This window comes from Saccoglossus kowalevskii, chromosome 10 (assembly GCF_978046115.1).
Source record: "Saccoglossus kowalevskii chromosome 10, keSacKowa6.1, whole genome shotgun sequence".
NCBI lineage: Eukaryota > Metazoa > Hemichordata > Enteropneusta > Harrimaniidae > Saccoglossus > Saccoglossus kowalevskii.
The window spans coordinates 27,141,075-27,155,422 of NC_140650.1; the positions used below are offsets into that span (position 1 = coordinate 27,141,075).

A 14,348-nucleotide genomic window follows, 5' to 3' on the forward strand; every position below is an offset into this window, starting at 1 on the left:
ATTTTGATTTTCCTTCAAAATTTACTAAATATCTCAAGATAAATTTGTAAAAATTACATTATAATATATGAAATGTTTGCTCTTATTGTTTCTTGTTATTAATTATAACGTTTACTAACCTCACTTTACTAACATGTTAGTTCCATTGTTTATTTACCTGCACCTAGTAAAGCAGAACATATCATGGAATAGTTTTTAGTCCCCATTCAAATGAAGCTCGAAAATGGGAACTTATAATTTGGTCGCTATCTGTACTTCCGCCGTCATGTTTCAGAACCATCTGGATAAAATCTGTTCATTTTTTCCATGTGCTTAGTACTTTGTCCCACACATGTGCACATGTAGTGGTTGAGCAATTTGATCCAATATGGCAGCCATTTTGTTTTTTACCTCAGCTGTTGACTTTGTCAAGCGGAGCTTATCATATGAGTGATTGTCCGCCATCCACGTCAACTTTTTAATTTTCGACTTCTGGTTGATTGCTTTGATAGTATATATGTATAGGTACTAAACCTCTCTCAGAGTTGCTCATTTTGTGATATCTTCTATTCTTTATTTGAAATGTGCATTGCTAAAAGCAGAATATCTTGGACATGCTTTGTCAGTTTTTATTCAAATTTAGTACATACATTATATATGTTAGAATACATCTCTGTAAAGAGTTGTTTTGCAATCTGATAAAAAATGGCTGACTGGCAGCCATATTATTTTTTTTCAAGCTTTTCAAACAAGCTTTTTTTCTTCAAATTCTACATGGTAGAACACATGTCCATAACAGTTATTTTTATCATCTGATCAAGGATTGTTTACTGGCAGCTATTTCCTTTTTTTGGCCATTTCCAGGCATGTCTGGATTTGACTGTATTCAAACTTGACTTTATATATGATAGGTTAACTGATGCACATTTAGTTTGTTTGTGATTTGATTGAAAATGGCCAACTGGCATCCATTTCTCAGTCATTAAATGACCAATTTTGCTCAGCTCAAAAAGTGATTTTACTGATGTACATCATTTATTGTTTGTGATTTTATTCAAAACAATTTTTCATGGTCCTATCAATGTTTCAGGTTCTGAGGAAGATTATGCAAACATGTCTAAACACAGCTTCACAAAATGGATATTCATCCATCGCTTTTCCTGCTATTGGTACTGGTGGATTACAATTTCCTAGAGATGCAACTGCTAGAATAATGTATGAAGAAGTCACTTCCCACAGCTCTGACAATCCTGCCAGTTCTATTTCTAATATATTATTTGTAGTATATGACCAAGATTTTGCAACAATACAGGTGAGTACTTTTTAACCAATTACATAAAACAAAACCATGGTTTTACTTACTGTTTCATAATAGATGTTTCTGTAATTGTGACTGAAATTTACAACTGTTACAAATTCTGCTCACATAGTTAATTGACAAAGTTTTAAAATGTAGAAATGAAATTTAAATATTTTTTAACACTTAACACATCACGGTCTGACCTTATTTTGTGCACATCATAAGTGGATATGTGTTCCTTCATTTGTGAAGTGATGTTTATTTCTGGGAGAGAAATAAGTGCTCTCAAAAACATTCACGTTTTCAAAAAAAGTTTGAGAAAGTAGTTGCGTAACTTTAATCACTTAAATACAGGGAAGTGAATTTTTGGTGCATTGAGCATGGTATGAAACGATTCACACACAGTGTAAGCTTCTTGAGGTCATCACTGACCTCATGATCAGACATTATATGCACATGCATTTGTTTCATGATCCAATTAAATATACATTTTCACCATTCTGGAACGGAATCTCAGTTGTGCATAGACAGATTCTGTTCAAAGTTTTACATACTGTGAACATAATTGGACCTTGTTGCATGGCATTGGGTTCAAAATGGCTGACTGGTTGCCATTTCATATATTCGATGTGGCTGGACTGATCAAGTTGAAACTGCACTCATACATCAGATGTCATATCACACAAACACGTATGAATTTTTTTCACCATTAAATCTAATATAGATGACTGGTGGTCGCCTTGTTTAAATTAATGCAGTTCATTGGAGCCATATCTCATATGTGGCTAGACCAATCAAGTTTAAGTCATTTATATATCTCACGTCTGTAATATGAACAGGGACTATTTCATTGACAATGACTTTTGTTTTTTGTGTTGTCTGAGTGACTGATTTGTTTATGGTCAGTGTGGACATCAGTTCAAAAGGGGGAGGCTGCTCAGTACTGTGAAAATGAAAGATAAACAAGAAAAAGATAAAAGGCAGAAACAAATTATTGTATGTAGTTCAGCTTGAACATACAAATTATATTGTAAAACAGTACAAGTAACAATTAAGTGACATGACTACTGTTTACAATGTCCTGTATTTATATATGTTTTACAAAAACTAACTTAAAGTATTTATTGTTTGTTGTTATCAACAATTTTATTTCAGGCATTTGAAGATGAGATCGGAAGACTGACTGGGGTGCCATTGAAGAAACAACATGGCCATGGCAGTGGTGGAAGTGCTGCTTCTAGTAGGATTGGTGCCAACAGTTCTGCCAAAAATTCTGCATATGGTGGTTTTACTACAGTTAAACAAAAAAAGAAAGGAAAAGTTAGTCCTGGTCAAACATTCCAGGGAGCTTCAGGTTATGCAGCATCAGCTTCTAGAGGTGGTAAGGGAGTTTTTCTCAAAGTATAAAACAGTGGTTATTATGTCATACTGGCTTGATAACTACCGTGTATATTGTACTGTAGGAGATAGGAGATAATTTCCCTTCATGTAGCATATTTCAAGATAACATACATAAATTGCATCTAAAAATTGGATGCAACCGTATACATATGATTGCCTTGCCTGTAATGTTATTATGAAGGGAAAAAATGTCTGTTGGTGTTGTTGCTGTTATATTGTTCATATAAAATCTTGCCTATCAAGTTTGATAGTGTGAAAACACATGAGATATTTTTAATGGAGTACAATTGGCAGCTTAGATTAGAATAAATATAAGCATTACTTGTTTTGATATTATGAAGGAGACAATTGTATAAGTGACAAGAGAATATGATTGGTACCCTCATTAAAGACTCCAAAGCGGTATTATATTGGTAAAACATGGGGTAATTGTTTCCAATAGAGTGTGATTTGTACCCCCATCAAAGATGTGTCTCATAGAATGTAATTGGCATCCTCATTAAATACACCAGAGGTGTATTATATTGGTAAAACATGGGGTAATTGTTTCCAATAGAGTGTGATTTGTACCCCCATCAAAGATGTGTCTCATAGAATGTAATTGGCATCCTCATTAAATACACCAGAGGTGTATTATATTGGTAAAACATGGGGTAATAGTTTCCAATAGAGTGTGATTTGTACCCCCATCAAAGATGTGTCTCATAGAATGTAATTGGCATCCTCATTAAATACACCAGAGGTGTATTATATTGGTAAAACATGGGGTAATAGTTTCCAATAGAGTGTGATTTGTACCCCCATCAAAGATGTGTCTCATAGAATGTAATTGGCATCCTCATTAAATACACCAGAGGTGTATTATATTGGTAAAACATGGGGTAATAGTTTCCAATAGAGTGTGATTTGTACCCCCATCAAAGATGTGTCTCATAGAATGTAATTGGCATCCTCATTAAATACACCAGAGGTGTATTATATTGGTAAAACATGGGGTAATTGTTTCCAATAGAGTGTGATTTGTACCCCCATCAAAGATGTGTCTCATAGAATGTAATTGGCATCCTCATTAAATACACCAGAGGTGTATTATATTGGTAAAACATGGGGTAATAGTTTCCAATAGAGTGTGATTTGTACCCCCATCAAAGATGTGTCTCATAGAATGTAATTGGCATCCTCATTAAATACACCAGAGGTGTATTATATTGGTAAAACATGGGGTAATTGTTTCCAATAGAGTGTGATTTGTACCCCCATCAAAGATGTGTCTCATAGAATGTAATTGGCATCCTCATTAAATACACCAGAGGTGTATTATATTGGTAAAACATGGGGTAATAGTTTCCAATAGAGTGTGATTTGTACCCCCATCAAAGATGTGTCTCATAGAATGTAATTGGCATCCTCATTAAATACACCAGAGGTGTATTATATTGGTAAAACATGGGGTAATAGTTTCCAATAGAGTGTGATTTGTACCCCCATCAAAGATGTGTCTCATAGAATGTAATTGGCATCCTCATTAAATACACCAGAGGTGTATTATATTGGTAAAACATGGGGTAATAGTTTCCAATAGAGTGTGATTTGTACCCCCATCAAAGATGTGTCTCATAGAATGTAATTGGCATCCTCATTAAATACACCAGAGGTGTATTATATTGGTAAAACATGGGGTAATAGTTTCCAATAGAGTGTGATTTGTACCCCCATCAAAGATGTGTCTCATAGAATGTAATTGGCATCCTCATTAAATACACCAGAGGTGTATTATATTGGTAAAACATGGGGTAATAGTTTCCAATAGAGTGTGATTTGTACCCCCATCAAAGATGTGTCTCATAGAATGTAATTGGCATCCTCATTAAATACACCAGAGGTGTATTATATTGGTAAAACATGGGGTAATTGTTTCCAATAGAGTGTGATTTGTACCCCCATCAAAGATGTGTCTCATAGAATGTAATTGGCATCCTCATTAAATACACCAGAGGTGTATTATATTGGTAAAACATGGGGTAATAGTTTCCATAGAATGTGACAGGCACTCCCATGAAAGGCTCCAGGGGGTATTATATTGGTAAAACATGGGGTAATTGTTCCCCATAGAATGTGACAGGCACTCCCATGAAAGGCTCCAGGGGGTATTATATTGGTAAAACATGGGGTAATAGTTTCCATAGAATGTGACAGGCACTCCCATGAAAGGCTCCAGGGGGTATTATATTGGTAAAACATGGGGTAATTGTTTCCATAGAATGTGACAGGCACTCCCATGAAAGGCTCCAGGGGGTATTATATTGGTAAAACATGGGGTAATTGTTCCCCATAGAATGTGACAGGCACTCCCATGAAAGGCTCCAGGGGGTATTATATTGGTAAAACATGGGGTAATTGTTCCCCATAGAATGTGACAGGCACTCCCATGAAAGGCTCCAGGGGGTATTATATTGGTAAAACATGGGGTAATAGTTTCCATAGAATGTGACAGGCACTCCCATGAAAGGCTCCAGGGGGTATTATATTGGTAAAACATGGGGTAATTGTTTCCATAGAATGTGACAGGCACTCCCATGAAAGGCTCCAGGGGGTATTATATTGGTAAAACATGGGGTAATTGTTTCCATAGAATGTGACAGGCACTCCCATGAAAGGCTCCAGGGGGTATTATATTGGTAAAACATGGGGTAATTGTTTCCATAGAATGTGACAGGCACTCCCATGAAAGGCTCCAGGGGGTATTATATTGGTAAAACATGGGGTAATAGTTTCCATAGAATGTGACAGGCACTCCCATGAAAGGCTCCAGGGGGTATTATATTGGTAAAACATGGGGTAATTGTTTCCATAGAATGTGACAGGCACTCCCATGAAAGGCTCCAGGGGGTATTATATTGGTAAAACATGGGGTAATAGTTTCCATAGAATGTGACAGGCACTCCCATGAAAGGCTCCAGGGGGTATTATATTGGTAAAACATGGGGTAATTGTTTCCATAGAATGTGACAGGCACTCCCATGAAAGGCTCCAGGGGGTATTATATTGGTAAAACATGGGGTAATTGTTCCCCATAGAATGTGATTGAATCCCCCATTAACGACTCCAGGGGGGTATTATATTGGTAAAACATGGAGCTTGTGTCTCTCCAAAAATGTTATTTGCACTCCCATTAAAGACTCCAAAGAGGTATTATATTGGTAAAATATGGGGCAAGTGACTCTCATAGAATGTGATTGGCATCCTCATTAAAGACCCCAGGGGGTATTATATAGTTAAATCATGGGGCAAGTGTCTCTCATAAGAATGTGATTCTATTAAAGACTCCAGGGGTGTATTATATTGGTAAAACATAAAATATTTACAATATTGTGTAAATAATATGATACTTAAAGCTATGTGTTTAGAGAAATATAAAAATGAAGTAGGACAAGAATTGATCTTTTTAAAATTATTCTTATTTATAATTTATTGCTAGGAACTTTCAAATCTTTGATTGATGGTTATAATAACCCTCCCAAAAAAGGATTTTCCAAGATGGCCGACATTATTATTTTTTATATATATGCTGAAAGTAAGAATGATATTGATGCAGCTATTGCCAAAATAGAGAAGTTAATAGCCACTGAGTTCATTGACACTGTAAGTAGACATACTTCTTACCATTGATGTAGACTCCTTCAATTTACTGATGAGACTTCACATGTATGTATTCAGTTACTAGTATAATGATGGATGAAAAAACATAAATGATGTCTGATTCTTAAAAATACGTGAACATTTTTCGGCAGTATTAGGAAGTAATTTAGATTTCTCTGTCAAAATATGTTATACATGCATGCACAGATTTAATTGTCGAATAGCGTTGAATTGTAATTGTACATGTTCTTGCATGTGTGATGAATATTTCAAAAATCAACATTATTTTTAAATTAAACTGATTATTTGTTTGGCTGATATCCGTTCTTTTAACGCATCAGGGCTGTATGAGGGACAAGGTATGGGAAATGAACACACAGTGAACACACGATATTGCCAGTAAATAAGTGGGGGGGGGGGTATTCTCCCTCACGTGCAGGTGTCGTAGCGGCCGACCCCATGATGCAACTCGCAGATTTGAGTTGCACCATGACATGGACAATGTGGTACCTGAGTGTAAACGGTCTGTACAGCAACCCTGCCAGCGGGCATTGAGGGGGCTGTTAATTGTCACAGTACGAGTCACAATGTAGAAATACCCAAGCAAGGCTGAGGCCGCTGCAGTGACAACCCCCAAATTACGAGTGGTGCAATATCACAGTCATTGTCGAATGAACATGGATGTGTATCTGCAAGTAAAAAACATGTGGTAATGATAAAGCGACTGAGGTGGATTAGCATAATGTATCTTCGAGCACAGCAAATTCAGCCGAAATCGTGGTCAAACATGACCTGTGCAGTGATAAGCGAGTTGTGCATAACTCAAGTTAAAATACGAGGTCAAACAAATACAGTCAAGTACTAAACGTACCTTGATACAACATAAATGACAAACTGAATCAGGCAGGAATAAAAGAAATTATACGGTATCAAAATGCGAAGCCATCCATACACCATACTGCATTGATTTAAGATCTACAAAAATATATTTAAATGGTCGCATGAGTTGCAATGCTTAAAGAAATCAAACTTGCCGATAAGGCTAAATTACCACATATTATAGTGCAACAGTTTAACACATGATTGATCAAATGAAAGTTCATCACAAATGTTCAGGCAAACGTTGAGTGATGTTATTGGTGCCCAAGGAGTCCAGGAGTTCGCTCCAGTGTTGTTGTTGGTGTCTGTCATTACACCTGATAGGCATCACTGCGCCATCTTCCAAGACATTTAATAAGCCAGTCAGGTATGTTTGCAGCAGCTGCCGTGGTGGCTGCCCCACTTCGGAAACTGTGGCTGGTGTACTGTGTGATGTTCGACTGTCCCGATTGTGCAAGCAGTTGCTGAAGTATGTGGGTAAGCTTCTGTCGTGTGAGGTAGCATCCGTCAGCAAATTGAAATGCTGGGCCCATTGGTTGTTGAGCAGTAATGTTCTTATAACGGCGATATGCTCGCACCGCACATACCGATGAACCGGATGCGCCAATTGTGATGTCTTGATCACGTCTGAATGGGTCAGTCCTAGATGCCTTGATGTGAATGATAAGAATGTTTCGAGCATTGTCCAAATTAATGTCGGAATGTAACATTGTTGTTGACAGGTCATAGCTATTTGGTGATGGAGCGGCGAATTCGCTGACACGCAGAAACCTGAAAAAAGCCATGGTGAACGCTGACCATAGCATTAACTGATCAGCTGGTTGTAGTATGGTAGATGCACAAAGCGTATTCTTGAGTGTGCGTAACAATTTCATTGAGATTGGCAGACGTTTTTGAACTGGCCCACCATGTTGTCTTTTGATCCCCTGGAGGGTTCGGTGAAGGTTTGAGTAACTGGATACCACATTTTCATAGCCCGCCTCAATGTGCATGGCCATACATGCCGTAAGATATGATTTGATGGTATTGTAAGCAAGCCCTGATGATGCCAGAAAAGTGACAAATAGCGTTGCTGCTTGTTGCGTAACAGGCAGTGTGGATATGCCATAAGCATGACAAAAGTTAATGTACTTGGTCTGAGCGGTTGTATAAGTGCGGCGAGTTGAGCCGGCCAGAGAATGGAAAGCATAATACTTAGCTCTGTTTTCCAGGGCAGTCAGGTCAGCAGGTGACGGCCACGCAGGTAGTCGATGATTTGCTTGGTTGTTGCATGTGGTGCAAGAGAGTGGAATTGGTTCATCTGTAAGCGAGAAAGAGCATCTGCAATGTTATTATCGGTTCCCCGTATGTGGGTGATCATGACATGGAAATTTGATGAGGCAGCGGTAAGAAAAATTGCACGAATGAGTTGCATGATGTAGGGACAGCGTGTGGAACCTTTGCGCCATGTGTGAACAATACTCTCATTATCACAGTGAAACATCACTCTCCTTCCGTGCCACAAGTGCCCCCAAATTAAGCATGATAGGAGGATTGGTAATAGTTCTTTCCATACGATGGAATGCTGGTGGTCATTGTTGGACAGGATTGCCGACCATTGTAAGGAAAACCACTCGCCGTTGAAATACCCGCCACATCGAATAGTCGATGATGCATCGGTGTATAGTTCCATTTCTGGCACAGGTGTCCAAGTTGAGTCAAGAAAACTGGCTGTGCCATTCCAAGTGGGTAGGAAGTCTTTCCACCATTCTAGGTCAAGTTGAAAGGATGTTGAAAGCGTAATTCGTTGGTGCAATGCAGAGGCGGTGGTTGACAAGTCGATCATTCGTTGTAGGAATATCCGCCCAGCTGGGATGCATTTACATGCAAAGCTGAGGGTGCCAATTAATGATAATAGTTCTTGTTTCATACAAGTTGTTGTTGTGGACCATTTTTCACTTGATGAAGTAATGTCATTGAGTTTGTCTTGCGGTAGTCGCAGTACTCTGTTCACGGTGTCCATCTCAATGCCAAGGAAGGTCAGTGTGGGGCCTTCCAGTTTGTTTTGCGCAATGGGAACCCCTAACGCCTGACATGTTGTTAGCATGGTGTCAAGACTGCTTGCACATACCTTAGAATTAGCTGGTCCTGTGATGAGGTAGTCATCTAAGTAGTGCAGAATGTTATTTGTCCGGTTACACACAATCCAGTTGATAGCCTCAGCAATGCGATTAAAAAGGAAAGGTGTCCAAATGGCAAAACTCTGTCGAAGAAATAGTAGTTGTCCCATTTGTAACCCAATAGGTGCCAATCTTCCCGTCTGACCGGACACAGGCGAAACGCGTGCTGAATGTTAATTTTCGCTAGTAGTGTGGCACGACCTAGTTTATTGATCATTGCCACGGCATCGTCAACTGTTGAATAATGCAGTGAAAATTCATCCTTGCAGATGTTTGAATTGACACTGTCAGTCCGTGGTTGTGATAGGTCCATGATGATTCTATGGCCTCCATTCTTTTTAGGCCTTAGTCCGAGTGAATTAACAACGAAATTAGGGAATGGAGGTTGTATAAACGGACCTACCGCGTGATCTGCTTTGATTTCCTTCAGAATGGCTTCTGTGATGATTTGTGGGTTACTGTATGTTGACTTGGCGTTCTTTGTTTCACGTGCGTGATTGATGCCGGTGAATCCCAAGTCAGCACCTCTGGAAATGTCCAAGAGAATGGATGCGGTAAATTGTTTGTCGGGATGGTCATGCAGTCATGCGGGGTGTAGTTCTGTTGTTGGTTGCGTTGTTGACTTGATGCATTACTGGAGCCACGAAATGGCTGGTTATCTTGTTATCTTGTTATCTTGTTATCTTGGTTATCCTGCTTCCGATGAATGAGTGCGATGTGCTCCGTTGATAACAAACACTACACTTATGGAGGCGGCCATTTTGGCATGGGGTGGAACAACGCCCTCTATTGTATTCTCTGCAGACTTGTTGTTGTTGTTGTACCACGTGTTGTCCCCTGCTGCGGTGTGATCCAGTAGGCGAATGCGTTGTTTGTTGATGATTGGCAGTCCAAACATATGGATTGTTGCGAGATCTGTTATTGAAACAGTCATTTTGTAGATGACCTGTTTTCCCGCAACTACGGCACCTCCAACGTAATAAATGAATGTTACTTTGAAAACATTCGTAGTCTAACTCCCGGTGGATTCCACTCAAAACACGTTGGCCGTTGTAACATGTGATATCTTGACGAAATGCTTTGTCGTAGGCGAGCCAAGCAGTTAGTTCGTAGCGTTTAGCTTTTCTTGCCATGAATCGTAAGTAGTTAAATAAATGCGGTGTCTGATCTGGGAAGTAGTACGAGTGATAGTTAGCGTACGTAGAAAAACAATCCACCCAAGTTTCAAAATCGTTGATCACATTGCGTTTTGGTTGTCTAGTTAAATTTGCGATGCCATGGTCGTCTTGATCTATGCAGACTTGCGTGTTTTGCGACACAGTGAAATTTGGCAGAATATTGTCTGGGAGGAACAACGATAAATCGACAAACTTACCACGATCTGCAACGTCGTTGAGGGTTGATTGACTGTTGGGCTGTGTCTGTATTGGCGTAAATGGGTGGCAAGGCTGGCCGTATTGTTGTGTATGTGGATGCTGGTACTGTAGAAATTGATGTTGGAGTGGTTGAGATTCTTGTTGAGACGTTGCTGGCTGGTTGAGTGGTAGATGGCTTGTTGTTGTTGTTGTTGGATGATTGAGCAGTGGCTGACTGGACATTGTCGGTTGGATGAGCGGCAATTGGCTAATCGTTGCCGGCTGGTTTATCGGTAGTTGGCTGGGTGCAGGTACTGGCTTGTTGATCTGAAGCTGACTAACTGTTGAAGTTGGAGACAACAAATTTATGTCGATGGCCGTTTCAATACCGACGGTGCATGGAGTATGTGTTGTACTCATTGTACTGGGTGACCGATCGTCTGTGGTGACATCGATGGGACATGACTGCGTGCTTGCGTTGGTCCGTTGTCTTTTAGCTGGTGCTACGTCGGGAGTGAACCGTTCTGGTATCTTTTTTGTGCGAGCTGGCCTTCCACGATTGCCAGTAGAGTTTTTTCCTGCAGGCATAGTGAATGTACTGGTAAGCTGATGTACTGGTATGCGAAATAGTATTGGAACGCGAAATAAGAAAAACTAGCAGCATGCATAATTGCAGTTACAATGCAAGTGGTCTGTACTACTAGTGAAAAGAGTGATAGTGATGTACAGGACGAATATGATTGGGTGTAGATATGAGGATGACAAATTAGGAAAGAGTTGATTGGGTGAAGATATGAGGATTATGGAATAAACAAGGGGAATGAATGTGCATGCATGATGTAAACACGAAACAAAAGTGTCATTAAGGAATAGCAAAGGTGGATTAAATATTAACGAGGTGTAGACATTAAACAAAGGAGTCAGCTGACATGCAAACACAGATGGGTGTAGTTAATTAACTGCAGGTGTGGGGCCCAGTGTTACCGAGGTTACGACTTAAGATTAAGAAGTGCAAGATGAGATGGTGTGCATCCAGCCCTTTACGTTAAACTCAGATTACTGCGTAATCAGCCAAATTAATTGTTGTAAAAATCTCATTAATTTCAAAGGTAGGAAACTGTGCTTATTATTGTATTTATACATTTTGATTTATCATTTATGTCTTTGTATACTGGCTTTGGTGATCGTTAGAAACTCTCGCTAACCTGGTGAGACTTTGCCAGAATAAATAATGCCTTTCTATTATTGTAAGACCTGGTTATATAACGTATACATTGAAAGTTCACCTTGTCATTTAAGAGCTTTCAGTGTTTTGGAAGTACATTTGGCATATAAGATACTGGAATATAAAACGCAAGAATTTAGAAAACGTTGTCTTGCGATTTGCGAGATTGATGGCACTGTTCCTTTTATGGGTGAAAATGGCGGGACTAATCATGGTCATCATGTCACATATCGTCAAGGCTCCTGATGAAAATTACTATCTTTGTACAAAAATAACTGCTCAGAATTTCTTTATTCATTTACCCATTTTTTTATCAGTTTTTATTGTGTGAATACTAATATTCGCCTGACGATTTTATTGACATCACGTTTTTATCAGTTTCACTTGAAGGATTCACGTACAGTGCGTGTTTACAATTCGCAAGTCACGATTCCAGTATACTGTGCATCAAAGCTAATTCATTTTAAAGTATAACGTACTATATAATTAGGAAGCATTATGAGTGTGTTTAACTGTGTACTGTTGTACGATCGTATACTATCTATTGTGTATAACAGTTTCATTGTTAATGTATAGTAATCCAACATTGAACTATTTGAAATTGAAGGCAACTGAAATTTAGTGCACATCTAATATATAATTAATATATATATGTATATGATCTGATTTTTGCATTATGTTATTTGGTGCATAATGATTAGCTAAGTAATGCATTAATCACATTTATTTTAGTTAAAAATGTTATTTTCATTTGATTCATCAACAATTAAAGGTCAAATTTGACATACACCTATTACATGATCACTACCTCTGCTGATTAGATTGTTATCCATTTCTGTCTGTATTTATATGAAACGTATTGAAATGTCTTTTTCCCAAAAGCATTTTTTGATTTCTGTAGATATATTTGATTCAAGTAAAATCTTCTGCATATCAGGTTCTAATGACATTGAACACACAAGTACCCTGTCATTATGCATAACCTTAATCATTTTTTTGTGAACAATCCTGTGCATATTATTTTGACAACTGGGTGATTAGTTTATTCTAGACTTTGGTAGAATGTTTAAAATAGCACAGTGTAAGCTGCAATTCCTTTCTGGCTGGTATAAATATATTAAGTATTATGTTTTCGTACTAAGAACAATCTGTACACAAACATATTTTTTAATTAAATATAATTTAACAGTCAATTGGAGCACATGCGACAACATCTGCTTACTTTCGACTGAATATAGGTGCATATCAGAGTCAGAATAATTTATTTCTCAGAAAGCAAAGCCATTACTATATCATTTACCATACCTTGTTATTGCCAGAATTAAACAATAACATCACTTTTCCCCTTGCAAACCTTTCATATTGACCATCATCATTCATCATGCCAGTAAAGAAGAAATATAAAAGACCAATGCGATTCAAGAAAACTCCTGCATGGTTTTCTCAAGACCAACAACCACCTCGTACTTCAATCAAAAAACATTGATGTACAGCCAAACCAAAAAATAACCAACTCAAAAATACTCAACATCATACTCCACCACAAATCCAGTCCACTACAAATCAACTTACTGTCACCAGCCTCCACAAAGAACCAGCAGCAAGCTGATAACCAACAATTTACATTGGCGCAACCAGCTATCCAGCAAACATACGATCACATGAGCAATTCACACCCATCGTTGTGTGTTGATATCAATTATTTCATGGTAGTAAAGGTCTGTTTAAAAATATTCAATTTATTCTGGAGTGGAAAATAGTGATTGTTTTGGCCAGTAGACGAAAAACATGGAGTGACGTGCATGGGCATCAAGATATCCATTGTTTTTTTGTTTTTTGTTTATATATTTACTTGATTTTAATGTAATAAGTAAAAATAAAGTGTCTAATATTTATGCCATTTTTTATTATGTCTCTATTATTATTATATATGAATTTAAATATAAGGTTTCTGAAAATTCTTTAAGAAGACATATGGTTTACATTGTGGTCATGAGGATAATGAAAAAAAAACAGCAAAACAAGTTATTATAAAATACACACCAGGCATTAAAGGGCAGCAGAGGTCTGGCTTTTGTCACTCTGTGCATGAAATTTGAGATCTATGAATGACTGAGCAATGTTCGAGCTATTTCTTCAAAGCTGCCACTTCATATTTCCATGTCATGGTCACCCACATCAGTGGAATTAATAATAACATTGCCGATGCTTTATTTCTATTGCAGCTACAGAGATTTCATTCATTAGCACCACAAGCAACAAAACAAGCCGGTAGGCTGGTTGGCGATCCGCTCCGCTCAAAAACAAGCAACATGTTTTTTGGCTGTTTCCATGGTGACATAAACGTGAAGCTGACGTCGGTTTATAACTAATACGAAGTTCACAAACACAATTCAGTCCTTAGAAGTCAC

The 14,348-nt window shown here is 38.2% G+C and overlaps 1 protein-coding gene across 1 annotated transcript in view; it reads left to right on the forward strand.

The window, feature by feature from the left end:
- The window catches only part of LOC146737999 (protein mono-ADP-ribosyltransferase PARP14-like), a 38,476-nt gene that overhangs the window by 8,866 nt on the left and 15,262 nt on the right, over window positions 1-14,348 (forward strand). Inside the window, exons 5-7 of the mRNA XM_085504661.1 lie at window positions 1,070-1,291; window positions 2,435-2,660; window positions 6,159-6,322. Coding sequence (XP_085360787.1) covers window positions 1,070-1,291; window positions 2,435-2,660; window positions 6,159-6,322 — 612 coding nt within the window. The remainder of the gene's footprint in view (window positions 1-1,069; window positions 1,292-2,434; window positions 2,661-6,158; window positions 6,323-14,348) is intronic.